Here is a 17901-nt window from a genome sequence, read left to right as displayed (position 1 = left end):
TTTTTTTTGAGACAGGGTCTCCCTGTAGCCCCAGCTGTCCTGGAACTTGTAGACCAAGCTGGCCTTGAACTCACAGAGATCCGCCTGCCTCTGCCTCCCAAGTACTGGGACTACAGGCATGTACCACCCCACCCGGCTAGATTTTTTTTTTTAAGGCTTTATTTTTATGTGTATGAGTGTTTTGACTGTCTGTCTATATGTATACCATGTTCATGCCAGGTGCCATCAGAGGCCAGAAGAGGGCATTGAATCCCCTCTAACTGGAGCTACAGATGGTTGTATGCTATTTGAGTGCTGGGAACTGATTCCAGGTTCTCTGCAAGAGAATAAAGTGTTCTTAACTGCTGAACCCGAGACAATTTAAAGAACCCTGTTATTTTGAAAAAAAAATTTTTTAGTTTAATTTTATGTGTTTTGTTATATGTATGTAAGTGTGCCACATGCATGCATGCAATGCTCACAGAGGACAGTAGAGGGTGTTGGATTCCCCTGGAACTGGAGTTATGGACAGTTGTTAGGTACCATGTGGGTGCTGGGAACCAAACCTGAGTCCTCTGCAAGAGCATCCAGTGCTCTAAATAGTTGAGCCATCTCTCCAGCCCCTAGTTTTCCCAGTTGCATCATCTTACATAATACATTTATCAAACTATGTACATTTGTGAAAACTAAGAGAACACTGACACATGACTATTACCAAAACTCTAGACATTACCAGGGTTTCACCAGTCTTTCCATTAATGCCATTATTCTGTTTCAAGATCCAATTAAATAGTTAAATAATTAGTCTCCTTAGTTTCTGCTCATCTGTAAGTTTCTTTTTCCTTGTTTTTCACAACTTTGGTGAAAGACTTGCTAAAGGGAGCTGGAGAGATGACTCACTTGTTAAGAACATTGGCTGCTCTTGCAGAGGACCCAGGTTTGGTTTCCAGCACCCACATGGTGGCAGCTAACAACTGTCCATAACTCCAATTCCAGGGAATCCGATGTCCTCTTTTGACTTCCTCAGGCATGGCATAACACGGATGCACTTACATACATACAGGGAATACACTCATATACATAAAATTAAGACGATATGTTTTTAAACAGAATTGCCTGATAGAATGCCCTTTAATTTGGGTTGGTTTGATGCTCTCCTCATGTTTAGACTGAGGCTCCCAGTGTTTTAGAATACCACAGATATGTAGTACTCTTTTCCTCACACTGTGTCAGTACACAAGTTAGCCACAGCGCTCACTAACGATGTGTAAACTTTAATCACTTGGAAAAGGTGCATCCACCAGGTCTCTGCACTGTGTAGTACTATTCTTCCCTTTCAGGTATTCTTTTCTTAAAAAGTCAGTCAATAAGTCTAGCCCCTAGTCAAGGAGAGAGAGATTAAGTTCTATCTTTTGGAGAGAAAAGTATCTACCTAGATTTGGATTTTTCCTACAAAAAAGAATCCAGTTATTACTATATAAGTATAGCCTCATGTCTATTTTTATACTGTTACAATCCAGTAAATATAATACAATTTATTAATATCCAACAAATAAGTCTATTTATTTTATTGCTCCTGTTGCTCCATCTTTGGCCATTGAGCTTATTTATTTGTGTGTGGGGGCACACTTGTGCCAGAGCACATAACTGGAAAACAGAGGACAACTGGTAGGAGTCAGCTACCTCCTTCTACTATGTGGGTCCTGGGGACAGAACTTAGGTCAACAGGCTTGGCAGCAAGTGCCTTACCTGCTGAGCCATCTTTCTATGGAGCTTTTTAAAGTTGGCTCCTGTATCCTGTTAAGACATGTTTTATTATTAATTTTAGAATACTTTTTATTTATTCTTTGACAATTTCATCATATGTGTACAATGTATTTTGATCATATCCATCCCCAACTCCCAACACATCCCCCTCTTACTTTATTTATTACTATCATTATATTTATGGGGGTGTGGAGGTCAGGAGAATTTTCCAGGAGTTATTTCTTTCCTTCTACCATGGGTTCCAGGGATTAAACTCAAGCTGGGGAATAGAAGTAGGGGAGTGGTGGCTCATACCTGTAATCTCAGCACTTGGGAGGCAGGTAGATCATTGTAGGTTCAAGGTCAGCTTGGGCTAGAGTAAGACCTTGTCTCAAACAAAACAGCACAAAGCCCAACAATAACAAAACCCTATAAGTTAATCTTGTAACTTCCTTTTCCACTCTAGCATCAGCTATTTCTCTATTTCTATTTCTATTTCTCTCTATTTCTCTCTCTCTCTCTCTTTGGTCTTTTTGAGACAGGGGTCTCCCTGTAGCCCCAGCTGGCCAAGAACTCACAATGTAGGCTGGCCTTGAACAGTCAGAGATCTGCCTGAGTCTGCCCCAGAGTGCTGGGATTAAAGGCGTGCACCATCACACCTACATCAGCTATTTTTTCAAGCAGCTCTGGTTCTTTTTATTAGAAAATGGCTTAGAAACTGTGATCTGGATGTGATATGCTATTGAGACAACACTGCTTCTAAGCAGTATCAGCAAAGAGCACTGGGAAATGTGTATATCATAATCCATGTTGCACAAAACCTATCACTATTTTTGACAGCAGGAAAACTAGTTCATTATTTATAGTTACTGTGTGTACATACAATGTTTGGCTGTAAAACTTTTTTGAAACAGGGTCTCACTATGTAGCCCTGGCACTCTCTATACAGATCAGACTTCCCTTGAACTCAGAGATCTGCCTGTCTCTGCCTCCTGAATATGAGGATTAAAGGCTTGCACCACTGTGCTCAGATGTACATTTTTTTATGCATATGTATGTGCATGTTTGTGTGTGGATACATGTGGAGGTCATAGGACAATTTCGGGTGTTGTTCCTCAGGCACCTTCCCTTCCATCATTGGCCTGGAAACCTTTCACCAAGTAGGTTAGGCTAGCTGGTCAGCCAGCTCCAGAGAACTGCCAGACCTGTACCTCTTATTTCACCATCATTGAGATTGGTAAGGATTTACCAACTGAGATACCTCTCCAGTCCCATAAACTACTTTCAGGAATGTCAATCTCCCTGAGAAATACATTTATGTGTAGAATACAATGTTTTTGTGAAGTTATATCTATGGCCAGACAGTTTCTAGGCAAAGTAGTTTTCTAGAATCACTTATGTCAACCCTTTCCCCTACCCCTTGAGGTCATGCCACACACTAATAACACAGATTCATTTGTCAGAGTCTATGTTCCATTGTAGGATGTAAGAGAATCTTTTCCCTATGCTTCCTTTTACACCTTTTGAATGTTCTATCTAGTAAATATATAACAACAATTTAACAACACAAAGGAAACACGTAGATCTAACTTCTTTATATATTCCAGGGGGAAACAAAGCAAAGATTAACAGGTTATTGTTGTAAGGGTTGAACTGACATAGATGGAGTTTTAACTAACGAAGGCAGGACAATCAGAAAATTATTTCCAGATTAATAATTAATCTGGGTTCCTAACTCAGATATTTCTAAATGCAGGACCTTAAGTTTTGGCTTATATAAGGAAAAAGTGAAAATGGCTTGAGAACCATTTTCCTAAACTTCTAGTTTCTCTAAGTCTGCTGGTCTCAAAGCAACAATTGTGAGCTGGGCTGAGCAGAAGCTCAATCTGTTACTAGAGTAAGACAACCAACAAGATTGAGGAAAGGAATGCTCCAGTCAGGATTCATAGCTTGTGACTGGCACCGATTTAACCATCAGGAACTCTTAGCTCTACTTGTGCCAGCATGTGGAAGGCCCAGCTGCTGTCCCAGCTCCTGAGAAAGAAGAGTCCAGGGAAAAAATGAACAGGCTGCAGGATGGCGGAAAAGGCAGCAAGTAAGGCTCATAGGACAAACAAAACAAATAACTGATAGTTGCCCTCCATGCCCAATCCCTTAAGGGAAATACTTCCATGAAGAGAGATACCTATTTCTGGGTTACAAACCATTAAGAGTATTGTACCTTTTGGAGGTAGAAAAGGGTACTTGTTAGAAATCCCTGGCTACAGCCTAGAAAACTGCTGAATAAATCCACCTAAAAACTAACTTACGTACATAAGAAGCCTAGGGACTGGTTTCTTTTAGAAGCAAAAGATATCATTGAACTGAATCATTTTTCTTCAACACCATCAAAAAATTATTCAGTGGATACTGGGCGAGAGTCTACCTTTGGAAATAACCTCAAGTGCTGTAAGTCAGACCTGCTTGCTAGGCCCTTAGATGAATACTTTCTCTCCCCCTCCCGACAGCTTCTCCCTACACAGCCCAGGCTTACCCCTGGCCTCAGCCTCCCTAGCACTGGGATTAAAAAATAAAAATAGGTAAGGCCTGAGTGTGTAGCTGAGAGATACAGCTTAGCATGTACGGGGCTCAGAGTCTAATCCTCAGCATTAAAAACAACAGGGACTGAAGAGATGGCTCAGCGGCTAAGAGCAATGAATGTATTGCTCTTCTAGAGGACCTGAACTCAATTCCCAGCACCTACTGTAGGAGGCTAATAGCCACCTATAATTTCAGCTCCAGTGGGTCCAACACTTCTGGCCTCCAAGGACTCCAGTACTAGTACACATACGTATGCACATAATTAAAGATAAATTGTGGCGGGGCTGGAGAGATGGTTAAGAACACTGGTTGTTCTTGCAGAAGATCCAGGTTTGAATCCCAGCACCCACATGGCAGCTAACAACTGTCCATAACTCCAGTCCCAGGGGATCCTACAGCCTCAATGCCCAACATGGGTGCACTTACCTACAGGCATACACATAAAATAAAAATGATAAAATTTTTTTAAAAAATTTAAAAAACAATCATGGGATTGTAGAGATATAGCTCAGTGGGTAAGAGCACTGGCGCTCTTACAGAGGACCTGGGTTCAATTCCTGGCATCCACATGATGTTTAACTGCCCATTACTCCAGTTCCAGGAAATTCAACACCTAACCTCCATGGGTACTGCACGACAAGGGTACACTTACGTACATGCAGGCAATATACTCATACACATATTTTTAAAATCTTTAAAAACAACAAACACCAAATAACTAATACTTCATATAGTAAAATGCCTAAGTGTTAAAGTCTACAGTTTAGTGAGTTTTATAAAAAAATATACACCTGAATAACCAATCAATATATGGACTGTATTCATCAGCAGAGAACATTCCATCATGGCCCCTATCAGTCAAGTCCCACCCCCCCGAGGTTGCCTCAGATTTTATAACTAAAAAAAAAAAACTCACTTCTTCAGCATTCAGAATGCATCAACACAAAACTGACTGCTTATTATTACAAAAAAGCAACTATTTGCAGGTGATTTTTTTATATTCCAATATATTGGTGAACCCTCCTAGTTGAGCCCTTTAGTTTTTCAAGCTTTCATAGGGATCCATTTTGAATCAAAGTATCACAAAAATAGAGATAATAAAGCTACCACTTCACAAAATAGCAAGAAACTTGGCCAAAATCTTGAATCAATACTCTGAGCATGTTTCACAGGGTGACCAAGTTTAATAACTTACTCTAGTTCTGATGTGTCTACCTCAGAAGTATCTTTCATATATGATGCTTTTTCAAATCTACTATATAATGACTACCTTTTTTGCCTTCCACTTTTTGGTGTGATAAAAACGTTCTTAAAATTTTTATTTATTTTAGCCGGGCGTGGTGGCACACACCCTTAATTCCAGCACTCAGGAGGCAGAGGCAGGTAGATCTCTGTGAGTTCAAGGCCAGCCTGGTCTTCATAGTGATTTCCAGGACAGCTGGGGCTACAGGGAGACCCTGTCTCAAAAACACCAAAAAAAAAAAAAAAAAAAAAAATTAAAAATTTTTTTGTGCATGGGGGTTCATGTGGAGGTCAGAGAAGAAGTTGTGGGTATTGGGTTTTGGTGCTGTCCTTCACCATGTCCCTGGGATTGAACTCAGGGCATGAGGATTGGTGGCAAGAGCATTCACCCATTAAGTCATTGAATTTTTAGACTGTAGCAATGGTTAGAGGATTTTGTGAATATAAAAAATCCCACTGAGCCGGGTGTGGTGGTGCATGTCTTTAGTCTCAACACTCAGGAGGCAGAGGCAGGCAGATTTCTGTGAGTTCAAGGCCAGCCTGATCTACACAGTGAATTCCAGGACAGCTGGGGCTATAGGGAGACCCTGTCTCAAAAAAGACCAAAAAAAAAAGCCACTGACTTGCTCACTTAAAATGATTTAAGTGGTGTACTTTACCTGTTTTTCTTTAAAAAACAAAGACTTCCAATCCATTTATACTCCATCTAGAATTATCTTCCTGAAATATACATTTGCTTATTAATCTTCATTTTCTCCTTATCTAAGACCTGACTCCTGCCTTGAAATTCTTCACAATTTAACTCCAGAGCCCTCAAGATTATCCTTTTATCGGGATTCCTATCATTCAGGCACATAAAACATCAAATCTGTCAGTCCTTCAGTTTGGAATGCTCCTTTACTGCCCTAGTCTAAGGAACCACACCCTTACTTTAAGACTCAGTTCAAGTGTCATCACTTGTGAAACCTTTAGATTCCCCACCCTCATCAGAATCACTTTCTTCCTTTGCCGTCCTTTCATATTTCTTAAAATTGTTTGTTTTCATTCAACATTTGTTGAGTATCTATTATAAAGCAGGTGCTATATTAGGGCTTAAGACAGAAATATAGACGGGGAGTTTTTAAGAAATCCCACTCTGCTGGGGGCAGAAAGACCTTTAAAACAATCAGTGTCCACAAGTTCAGTATCACCATAGTGATAGAAACAGAAACGGGGTTAGCAGGCGTATACTTCCTGTGTTTATGGAAATGGGCTACTAATTTTATTTTGTTTTAGTGTGAAGACAGGGTCTCTATACTATAGTCCAGGCTGGCCTCTAACTTGTGGCAATCCTCTGGCACAGTCTCCTGAATGATGGGATTACAAGTGTGAGCCACCTTGTGGGGCCTGGATTACTAATTTTAAGTCACTATACATTTTCTCAAATGGAATAACTAAAGCATTAATTTTCCCAAGGGTAGACTTCCTGGCACAAAGGGAAAAAAAGTTCCTTTTCCTTTATAGAAGGCCTAAGCTTTCCCAATGTGTTCAAGATTTGCTGTTTAGCAATGGACTTGCTAGCATTTCCAAACTTCCCATGCTTTCCTCATTCAGGCACTAGTTCATGTAGAACATAGAGAAGGAATCACAGCAGTGTTGATGTGCTCACTGACTTAGAAGGCACAATCAGATCTCTGTCTGATGGAACTGCAGCCTCTTGAGGATCTGGAGTGGCAGGACTAGGTTCCAGGAAGGCTCTAAAAAGGGCCCTTTCTAGGGATGGGGATGTAGCTCAGCTGGGAGAGGTCTTACCAGCATGCAATAGGCTCTGCATTCCATCCCCAGCACTGCATGGCACAGGCCTCTAATCCCAGCACTCAGGAATATAAGGAGGAGGATAAGAAGTGCAAAATCATCCTCAGCTACATTGCCAGTTTGAGACCAGCCGGGTTACACGAGGCCCCATCTCGAAAAACAAAACAGAAACCAAAGATAATACCACAGACATTTCTCGAAATTATCCTTTACTCTTTAGTAATATCTTCAATTCAGGAACAGTGGTTTCCACAGGTGATCAAAAAACGTGGCAAACCCAAATTACAGGAAAAAAAATATTAATTACTTAAAATTGCAACATGCCCCCCCCCCCAAAAAAAAATTACTGTCCAAAACCAGCTCCCGTCCCTGCTTGTTTCTGGATAAATTACTTCCTTTTTTCCTGGCCTCAGGCTCAAAACCTCAGATCACCTTGAGGAATCCTTCATTTCCTTCAGTTCTTTTTTTCTTTTTCATCTTTTTGAGACAGGGTCTCCCTGTAGCTCCAGCTGTCCTGGAACTCACTATGTAGACCACCAGGCTGGCCTCAAACTCACAAAGATCGGCCTGCCTCTGCCTCCCAAGTACTGGGATTAAAGGCGTGTGCCACCACGCCTGGCCTTCCTTCAGTCTTTTTTAAAAAAATATTTATTTATTATTTTTTATGAGTGTATTGTCTGCATGTATGTTGAGGGCACCCATGTCGTGCAATGCCACAGAGGTCAGAAGAGGGCTTCGGATTCCCCTTGAACTGGAGTTAAGGTCGCTTCATAGCCTCCATCTGGCTGCTGGGAATCAAACCCAGGTCCTCTGCAAGAGCAGTCAGTGCTCTTAACCGCTGAGCCATCTCTCCAGCCCTTCCTTCAGTCTTATAGGTAGTTTGACTTCAAGTTCCAGATTCTTCAACATTTTCTTTTTTGCGACTCAGAGTCTCACTATGAACACCAAACTAGAATCAAACTTAGACCCACCTGCCTCTGCCTCTGAAGTGTCAGAAGACTAAAGGCGCGTGCCACCATGCCTCTTGTTTCAGCATCTTTAATTCCATTTACAAGTGGGTTTTGCTCTTTTATTTTATGTGCATATGTGGGGGATGTGAGCATATGCATGGAGGTCAGAGGACAACTTTCAAGAATCTGTTCTCTCCTTCCACCATTTGGGTCTAGGGGCTTGTGTTCAGCTCATGAGCCTGGTGCCAGAAGCCTTTACTCATTAAGCCCCTCAGCAGTTGTACTGTGTAGCTAATTACACTAGTTCCAGGAGACTGGTGGTAGAAATGTGAGAGTTCAATATGGTATGTGTACAGACATAGCTATGAAACAAATCTGCTAGTAAGTACGTGAGTGGATGAGAAGTATTTCAGAGTCTGAGCGAGATGTCTTGGGAGATGCGGAAGCTACTGGGGGAAGAACTGTGGCACTTGAGCTGGGCCTTAAGACTCTTAAATCTCACTTGGATTGGATGGTGCTAGCGGAAAGGACTGGGAAGGAAAGCACTCAGAGAATCATGCATGGAGATGAGGTTGTTGCCTAGAACTAAAAGTCCATGCCGACAATGGTGAGACTAAGGGCTGGGGCCAGGTAAGGCTGTCTTGGCAAGCCCACCTAAACTCTTGGGCTGCCAAGTCACTTCCCTTCCAGTACTTGCACTTTCTTTAGAGCTGACAACTATTTTCACCAGGAACCCCCAGGTGCAAAACAAAGTTGGCAGCTGCCTTTGTGATCATAGGTTGCTCCTTCTGCACTTGTAATTTGTAGGAGAGGCTGCTGCTGTGAAGGCTGGCGTCTTCAGCATTATTAACAAAGGTTGACTCAGGCTGGAGAAAGCACATCTTACTCTGGAGATAGTTCAACACTGTTAACTTTCCACACCCTACCTATGACTGTGATCTTAGACTGAGAATGTTAACTCAATTGTTCCTAAATTTCCTTTCATTTTATGGCTCCCTCAGGCAAAGATCTGTGACTCCTATTAATTCAAGGTTATATGTAGATGATCCAGTTCTACCAAAACTTTTCACCCTTGTCTGGTACTATTCCTGGGCACCAGCCTTCTTTTTGTAAGAGGGATAAATTACAACAGGTTAAATTACATAGGTGTTACAGAGACATAGCTAAGTTAAATTTAAACCACGCAATAGTTTAGACCTTTTTTCAGGCATAAAGAAAAACATAAACTTTACAAAAATATAAGAACTTAGCAGTTATTTAAGGAATCTTTTAAAGATGTGTTATAAATCCCTAGAATCCAAAATTATTGCTTTCAGAATGCACAAATGTGAAATAATAGTTATAAATACCACTGAGGATATGGTAACAATCTTGACAGGGGGTGGGATCACTTAGGTATATATATCTGTGAAAAACAATGTTCAGATTACAGTTCACTGAATATAAATTTTATCCCCAAATAAACCATAACAAATGCATGGTTAATGATAGGTATTTAGAGATAAGTGCAATATCTGCAATTTAAATGGATGGGTACATCTGTGATTATTCAAATTACAGAAAAATGTTAATGATAGGATCTAAGTTCCTTATAAAATTTTCTAGACTCTGTTAAATGTTCGAAATTTTTCATAGTAAAAAGGCATTGATAATACTTTGTATTTACTATTGTAAGCCCTGACAACATACCATACTTGGTTTGGTAAAGATGTTAAGCAGAAGCGCCAGGCTTTTTTGTTGTTTGTTTTGAGATAGAGTCTCTTGTTGTAGCCTATGCCGGCCTAGTACTCAATCTCAAACTTGCCATCCTCCTGCATCGACCTCCTAAGGGCTGGGACTATGGGCATGCACCTCGGAGCCCAGCCATAAGCAGACATTTTTGTTCCTTGATGCTTCCAAGCTACCTTGTATTTACCTCTTACAGAATGGTTGTCTCTCCCACACATGATAAGTTCTTGGTGGCCACAGACCTAATAGAGCTTGCATTCATATGCTTGCTTTTCATAATATTGGGTGAAAAATACATGGTCAATAATTTAGAAATGCTGAGTGTAAGTGGAATATTGGTAAAGGCCAGCATATATTCCCAGCAAATGAGCCACACCATTCCCATCTGATACTAAGAAATCCTAGAATTTGTTTGGTTCAATTCCTGGATTAAGTGAGAACTAAGAGATTCCGGAAACGGGAAATCTAGGACACAGAAATTCAAGAAGCATCCGGGCTGGGCGGCGCATGCCTTTAATCCCAGCACTCTGGAGGCAGAGGCAGGCGGATCTCTGTAAATTCGGGGCCAGCAGGGTCTACAAAGTGAGTTCCAGGCCAGCCAGTGGTACATAGGGAGACCCTGTCTCAAAAACAAAAACTCATGAAGCATTTATCAATTAATTTATCAAGAAATCTAAGACACAAACACACAGAGGTGAAGCCTTGAAGAGAACACAAAACATCTTCACCACCAGCACCCCGCCCCAGACTGGCCCCTCCCCCCTCCACAACTAGCCAGAAAGCTAGGGCGCTGGCCACTCCCAGGATACCAGGAGACAGGAGCGAAACCCTCCGAACCCCCATCTCCCCACGTCAACACCCCACGAACCACATGGTCTCGCTGTGCAAACACCGGGTCCCGATCTTAACCTGAGGCCAAGTCCCTGCTCCCTTTCCTGATCTGTGCCCTGCGCAAGTCTCTTGCCTTTGCTGGGCCTCAGTTTCCTCCTCAGAGAAATGTAACGATTCTCTATGGACTACAGGGAGACTAGGAATAGAAAGGAAGCCTTAAGGAAGAGGCAAGCGACTCTCCAACTCGCCGCGGCTCTTCCGGGTGCGTCGCTGGCGGAGCACCCGGAAGACCAATCACAATCACCTCTGCCCCGCAACTCCCTTCCCGCCGTGCGCGGGTGCGAAGGCCGCTCCCTCCGGCCGGACCCCTGCAGAAGCTTCGCGGCGCTGCCTGCCGTACCTGCAGCTACCTGGTCAGCGGGACTTTCCTGCTGACCCATGACGAAATCTTGCACGAGGCCCCACAAGGCGCCCGTGGGCGCGGCTGCCTCCACCATAACAGCGGCAGCAGCCATGACGCGAGCCAGGGGCTGTGGGAGGGAAAGTAGGCGTTCCCACGGGCTGCGCCTCTCTGCGCACGCGCCTCCACAGCCAATCGTTGGGTGCAGATCCCGGGGGCGGGGGCACCTCGAGTCACGTGTCCGCCCATCTTGGTCAGGCGGGTCCAGGAGGGAACCGGCGGCCCCTCCCCCAGGGGCGGGGCCTAGGTCGGGGCTCGGCGCGGGGAGGGTAAGCGAAAGCTAGGGACGCAACCCCGGGCGGTTGAGGGCTCACAATTCCCGGCTGCGGCTCCCCGGGAGACGGACCGCAGGGCGGGCACCTGGCTGGGTGGGGCCGAGGGGCGGTACGCATCCTGGGGGAAGCCAATGAGAAAACCAGGCCCGGCCCGAGGGGCGGTGCCGTTGGTCACATGCACACCTGGGGCGGGTGGCGGTGGCGGCTCGGGCAACACCAGCGGGAGGAAGGGAGCCGAGCCGGCCCGGGGCGGAGTTAGGCAGGTGAGTGACAGGCTCCGGGGGGCCGGCCCCAGCTGGGAGCCCCGAGCGATCCCGGAGTAGCTGCGGCGGTGTCCGCCCCCTCCCTCCACCCCTCCAGCGAGGCTGGTCTCTGGCCGGGCACTGTCGCGGGCCCCCCTGGCCCGGCCGCCTTCCTCTTCCCTTGGCCCTCAAAGTTTGTGGCCAAGCCGGCGTCGTCCGGGAGAGCGTGCCGCGGGGGAGATCCGGGAGCTCGCGATGTCGGGCTGCAGGAGCCGTTGACCCGGGGACGCGGCGGTCCGGGGCAGCAGCGTGGAGCAGCCGGCAGCCCGCCGACTCCAGTGCATGGGACAGGCTGAGGAGCCAGCATGGGCAACTGCGTGGGGAGACAGCGCCGAGAGAGGCCGGCTGTTCCGGGACACCCCCGCAAGCGAGCAGGTAACGCCAGGGAAGGCAGCAGGGCCCCGGCGCCCCGCCAGTTTGGCCCGTGCTGTGCCTAACCCTGGGGTTCCCGAGCGACCTCGCTCGGCTCCCGGCGCCTGGGCTCGCCCGATGGCTGGTCCGAGCCAGACGGGGCCCTGCCCAGAGCGCGGTGTCTAGGAGAGCGAGTTGGGGCAACTGCGAGCGCTGACCCGGCTGCGAGACCAACTCGCTCCAACCGGGAAGCTCGTGGTGGGGGCGGGGGCAGGAAATGTTTCCAGACCGCCGTGGGGCCAGCGGAGGGGGCTGGCCGAGGGCGCCGCTGACTTGGCAGCCCGGGCTGGGGTCGGACGTCGGCCCGTCGGGGCGCGGCGTGGCCAACCTTGGTTCCCAGAACTCGGAGCTAGCGAGGCGAGCACAGTCGCTCCTTCCAGAGAGTCACTGTGTCGTTATCGGGCCGCAGATCGTGTCTGCCGGAATCCGACTTGCAAAAGCAGCGCGGGACTCTGGGAAAGAAATCCTTATTATTTTTTTCCTCACCCCGCAGGGCTTTTTGGAGCCTCCCCTGGCCGTCTGGAATTTTAGAGAAGGTCGGGTGCGGGGTTGAGCGTCCCCTTCGGGTTTGTCAGGATCTTTTTCAGCTCTTGGAATGAGATCTGCTCTCTGGGCTTGTTGGGGTCTCTCTGAGCCTTGAGAATGGCATCTGCTCTATGGCAATTCGAGAGGCCCCAGCAGTGCCGTCTTACTTTCTGGGTGCATCCCTCCTATCCTGGCGCTGCGCCCCAGGAAGAGGTCTGACGGTCGTTTCTCTGGATCTTATATTCCCTTCTCTGAGGGTGTTGCAAGGAACTTAATGTGAATAATAAGCTGTAGAGCACAAAGGGACCTTCGAAACTTGTCTGAATTTCCAGATCTGCCTCCTCCTCTCTATGTAAAAACCCAGATCCAGAGAGGTTGAGCAACATGTCCAAAGTCACACAGCTAGTTAGTAGTGTAGCTGGGATTAGAATCCAGTCTCTTCTTTCTCCCTGTTGCCAAACACCCCTTTATGTAAGAGGAGCCACAGGCACAGTTGTTAATGAAGTGGAAACTCTAGTTGGAGTTTCTTGTCTGCTTTGACACTGAAGGTGTGTTGTTTTTTCTCTTGGAAACTGGAAAGGAGGATGGGGAAACCATAGGGGAAGCAAAGAAGGTTGTCTGTGTGGTGGATAGGATGACTTGTGCAGGCAGAAATGTGTTCTCATAGGAAGAATTGGGTGAAATTTAACATTAAAATAGGCTGGCCATTCCTCCAAGGAAAGTTGATTGTCCCACCTCAAGTTTTCATTCTTTCATTCATTCATCCATTCAATCAACACATATTTCTTATTTATATGCTCCATCCTTGATTTTGTAGTTTTTATGGTTGACAACTCTCTCCTGCCTGAAACTCCCCCTAACTTCCTTTTTTGGCTTGTTCTTATCCTGATTTCTTTCCATACTTTTTCATTTTTTTCTTTCAGTGCTGAGAATCAGAAGGTTAGGGAAATGTTCTGTCACGAAGCTGATTTTTCTTTCTGATTATTCCTGCCCACCCTCACCTGCTAGGTATAAGGTTATGCATAGCTCAGTTTGACATTCTGGGTTTTCTCCTTACACTCTCTAAGCTTACTTAGTCCCACAACTCTTTGTCCATTGGTGAGAGTCCTGTTTCTGGGGCCATCTCAAACCCCAGACCCACATCTCTAAGCTGCCCACTGGATGTGGTGTTGATACTCTCAGATTCAGCTACTCTAAAATCAAGTTCTGTATCTCCCCTCTTTACTCTTTTGTCCTTTACTCTGATGCTTTGTGTTTTCCTCCTGTGAGCCTCTGTGAGTCACAGAGACTTGCTGATTCTTCCTTCAGCTGGCTTGCAGACATGCCCCTTCCCACCTGACTTCACTCCTCTCATCCCTAGTCCTAGTCCACCCATTCCCCTGAGGCTGAAGTGAGTTCCCCGCAGAGGGCAAGCTCTCCTTGAGTCATTCATCTAATATCCGAACACCGTGTCTCTCCAGAAGACAGTTGTTAAATTTATGTGTTCTAGACTCTGTAGTTTGTGTTTAAAAGTCTTTCGGTACCTTCTCATTCCTGCAAGACCTTAACTTTCAAGACTGCTCCTGTGGCCCAGTCCTTTTAAGACCTGATTGCTTCCTCTTTCTTGACATTAAGGCCAACAATGTTTGTTTATGCCATTTCCCCTTCTTTGTTTTCTTTAAAGATTTGTTTTTATTTTTTATATATGTGTTTTGCCTGCATGTTTGTGCACCAAGGCATTGGATCCCCTGGAACTGAAGTTACAGACAGCTATGTGCTGCCATATGGAAGCTGGGAACCAAACCTGGGTCCTCTGCAAGAGTAGCAAGTGCTCTTAATGCCTGAGTCATCCTTATTTCCCCTTCTTAATGAGGGCCTTCCCTTCAGAGTACACCTCAAATCCTGGATTCATTCATCCATCCTAACTTTCCTTTTTTCTAAGGTTTTTTTTTTTTTGGATTCACTATGGAGACCAGGCTACCTCTGCCTTCCAAGTACTTGAATTAAAGGCATGCATGACCATGCCCAGCTTCCTAACTTTCTTTTGAGACAGTCTTACTATATAGTGCAGATGGGCTAGACTACTGACTACTGTAGTAAGCTACTACAGTAGCTTTGACTAGCTTTGAACACTCCATTCTCCAGAGTCCTGGGATTACAGGAATGCACACCACACCCTACCCTCTTTAGTTTTGGTTTCATTTTGGTTTGGGTTTTTTGTTTTTTGAGACACATCTCCTTAGTAGCCCCAGCTGGCTTGGAACTTACTATATAGACCAGGCTGGTCTTGATCTGACAAAGATCCCAGAGCCTGAGTGCTTCAATTAAAGGCGTGTACCACCATGCCTGGCTACCTGCCCTTTTTAAAAGAAAAAAAATTTAAATTAGCATATAAAATAATAGGTCCCATTTTGACATTTTCATACATCAACGTCACTGCACTTTGCCTCCTATTCGTATCTTCCTTGAAGCGCCTTGCCTGGCAGCTTTGCCATCAGTATCAGATGATAGTGCTTCTGAGAACTTCTGCAGACATATTACCTATGCCACTTACTTAACAATTATCTGCTCAGTATTATTATCATGTCTTTGAAATTCAGTCCTCTATCAACAAATCATACTATAAGCCTGGAGACCTGAATTCTGTCACTTCCTTGTGTATTGGTCTGTCTCTGTCTTGCACCCACTTATACAACCATGTCCACACATAGTCAGCACTTAGCATCACGACTCCTACAGGGGAAGCACTACATATTTGTTGATTTTAGAAAGCTAACCAGACTTCATCCTACTTGAACTTTTTTCTTTTTTCTTTTTTTTTTTTGTGTGTATGCGTGTATTGCCTGCATTGTAGGTAAGTGCACCTGTGTTGTGCACTGCCCACAGAGGACAGAAGAGCCTGTTGGATCCCCTGGAACTGGAGCCATGGATAGCTGTTAGCTGCCATGTGGGTGCTGGGATTCGAACCTAGGTCTTCTGCAAGAACAACCAGTGTTCTTAACCGCTGAGCTATCTCTCCAGCCCCCGTACTTGAACTTTTTATGCGAATATTTTGCTAAAATATAGCTCTGAGTTTTTTAAAAATAATTTTTATTTTTTTGTGTGTGTATGAGTGTATTACCTACATGTAAGTGCACTCGTGTCATACAGTGCCCAGTGCCTGCATAGGTCAGAAGACGGTGTCAGATCCCCTGGAACTGGAGTTATGTATGGTTGTTAGCCACCATGTGCTGGAACTTGAACCCGGGTCCTCTGCAAGAGCAGCCAGTGCTCTTAACTGCTGAGCCATCACTCCAGCCTTTTTTTTTTTTTTTTTTTTTCAACCTGCTAGAGAATCATTTTAATTCTATGGGCCCTACTATGAATAGTTTTATTCATAAAATCCAAAGCCACGGGGAACTCTGGAAGATGACAGATTTGGTACAGGGAAGGAATCTTAACTTCACGGCATGACCTGGCATTCCTGTAACATCTGCTGCTTACCCTTTAACAAGGACATAGTTTCATGTTGTAAATCTAATGCCTACGGCTGGGGGGTAGTTCAGTGGTAGAGCCCGGGCCTAAAATGGGAGGATCCCTTCATCGACTGCCCTAACATTTAAAAAAATTAGGAGGGAGGAAGAAAGACAGTCAAAGCACCTGAGACCCACCCCACCCCCCAGCATCTATGTCTAACTGTACTCTTGCCCTTCCTTTGTTCTGGTATAATGGGAGAAAAATCCTGATGAGAGACAAAGAGCCTGAGTGCCAACAAAATGGCTTAGCAGGTTAAAGGCATTTGCTGCGAAGCCTGACAACCTGAGTTCAGTCCCTGAGACCCAGGAGGGTAGAAGGAAAAAACTTGCCTCCAGAAAGTTATCCTCAGACCTCCACCTCATGCCCTGGCATATTGTACAGGTGGTACATGGCATGTGAGTGTACACATATACACACACACACACACATGCACATACAAATAAATAGTGTAAAAAAGTTTTTTTAAGGAAAGAGAGGGGCTGGAAAGATGGCTCAGTGGTTAAGAGCACTAGCTGCAATTGCAGAGGACCTAGGTTAGTTCCCAGCACCCACATGGCCACTAACAACCATCCGTAGTTCAAGTTCCAGGGGCTCCAATGCCCTCTCCTGATCTCCTTCAGGTGCATGTACACACATACAGGCAATGCACTTATACACATGAGAGAGAGAGAGAGAGAGAGAGAGAGAGAGAGACACTCTAGTCCTAGAATTCTGGCCCTGGGCAAGTCAGCAAGCCTGTCTGAGCCACATTTCTAATATGTCAGAAGGGGCCAGAGTTAGGCAAGGTCGCTAGAGCTGTTGTATCATCTTCTTAAGGGTGACTGTTCAAAACTGGAGTTACTGAAGTGAAATGAACCCTACAGTGCTACCCTTTGTCCTGAATTCTGTCTTCTCAGTCATTTGACAAGTGAAGCAGGGACTTAGTGCCTTGGTCAAGGAGTCTTGAACTGGGAATAAGGATTAGATGGGTTTCTCATCAAGTCTTGTGATTGTTGTTTTCAAAAATGTTTAATTGCATTTTTTTATGTATATCCGTGTATATGTATGGGGTATTAATGTGCCACAGTATGTGTGTGGGGAGGAGGAGAACAACTTTCTGGAGTCAATTCTTTCCTTCCACCATGTGGGTTCTGAAAATGAAGTGAAGTCCTCATGTCTTGGTGGCAAGTGCCATTGAGCATCTTGGAACTCATTTGAACGTTAATGATTGGGAAGGAGAGGCTCCTACAAAGGTGGGATTAGAGTCCTCTTCTTTGTTTACTCACATTTTCGTTTTTCTTTGGGTAATAGCAATCATAGCTGTCAAACTAATATATTTTTTAATGAAATTTCTACTGTTATTCTAAATGTACCCCCTATAGGCTTGGGTTCCTTTTCTCCAAGTGCTGGGTATCTTTGCATGCTTCCAATGCTACTTGAGGGTTTACTCCTTTGTCAAGGCTCTTGCCACCCCAGAGAGATCAGTATCTCTGCCCAGGAACTGGGTAAAGCAGTCAGGTCCCCAGCCATTGTAGAGAGAAATGGAGGTGGCAGAGCAGGCAGGTGTCTTTTGCAGCCCCATCCTGTGAGAATGTGACAGCACT

The 17901-nt window shown here is 45.0% G+C and overlaps 2 protein-coding genes across 7 annotated transcripts in view; one reads left to right on the top strand and one right to left on the bottom strand.

The window, feature by feature from the left end:
• Positions 1–11404, bottom strand: part of Mms19 (MMS19 homolog, cytosolic iron-sulfur assembly component) — a 47273-nt gene extending 35869 nt beyond the window's left edge. For 3 of the 5 annotated variants that reach the window (XM_029563037.1, XM_029563039.1, XM_029563038.1), the window contains exon 1: positions 11155–11385. In XM_029563037.1, the coding sequence (XP_029418897.1) occupies positions 11155–11365 (211 nt within the window). In that variant the 5' untranslated portion in view covers positions 11366–11385. Of the gene's footprint in view, positions 1–11154 lie in introns of all 5 variants that reach the window. The other 2 variants (XM_008831975.3, XM_029563040.1) reach the window with 2 other exon arrangements.
• Positions 11405–11599: 195 nt separating this feature from the next.
• Positions 11600–17901, top strand: part of Ubtd1 (ubiquitin domain containing 1) — a 64046-nt gene continuing 57744 nt past the window's right edge. Inside the window, exon 1 of one of the 2 annotated variants that reach the window (XM_029563043.1) lies at positions 11600–11848. Coding sequence is in view for 1 of the 2 variants with exons in the window: in XM_008831974.2 (XP_008830196.1) it covers positions 12193–12262 (70 nt within the window). In the remaining variant the exon portion in view is untranslated. The other variant, XM_008831974.2, reaches the window with a different exon arrangement.

Source organism: Nannospalax galili, unplaced genomic scaffold (genome assembly GCF_000622305.1).
Source record: "Nannospalax galili isolate Female #2095 unplaced genomic scaffold, S.galili_v1.0 scaffold875, whole genome shotgun sequence".
In the NCBI taxonomy this organism is placed as follows: Eukaryota; Metazoa; Chordata; class Mammalia; order Rodentia; family Spalacidae; genus Nannospalax; species Nannospalax galili.
This window is presented reverse-complemented; position numbering and strand designations above follow the sequence as displayed.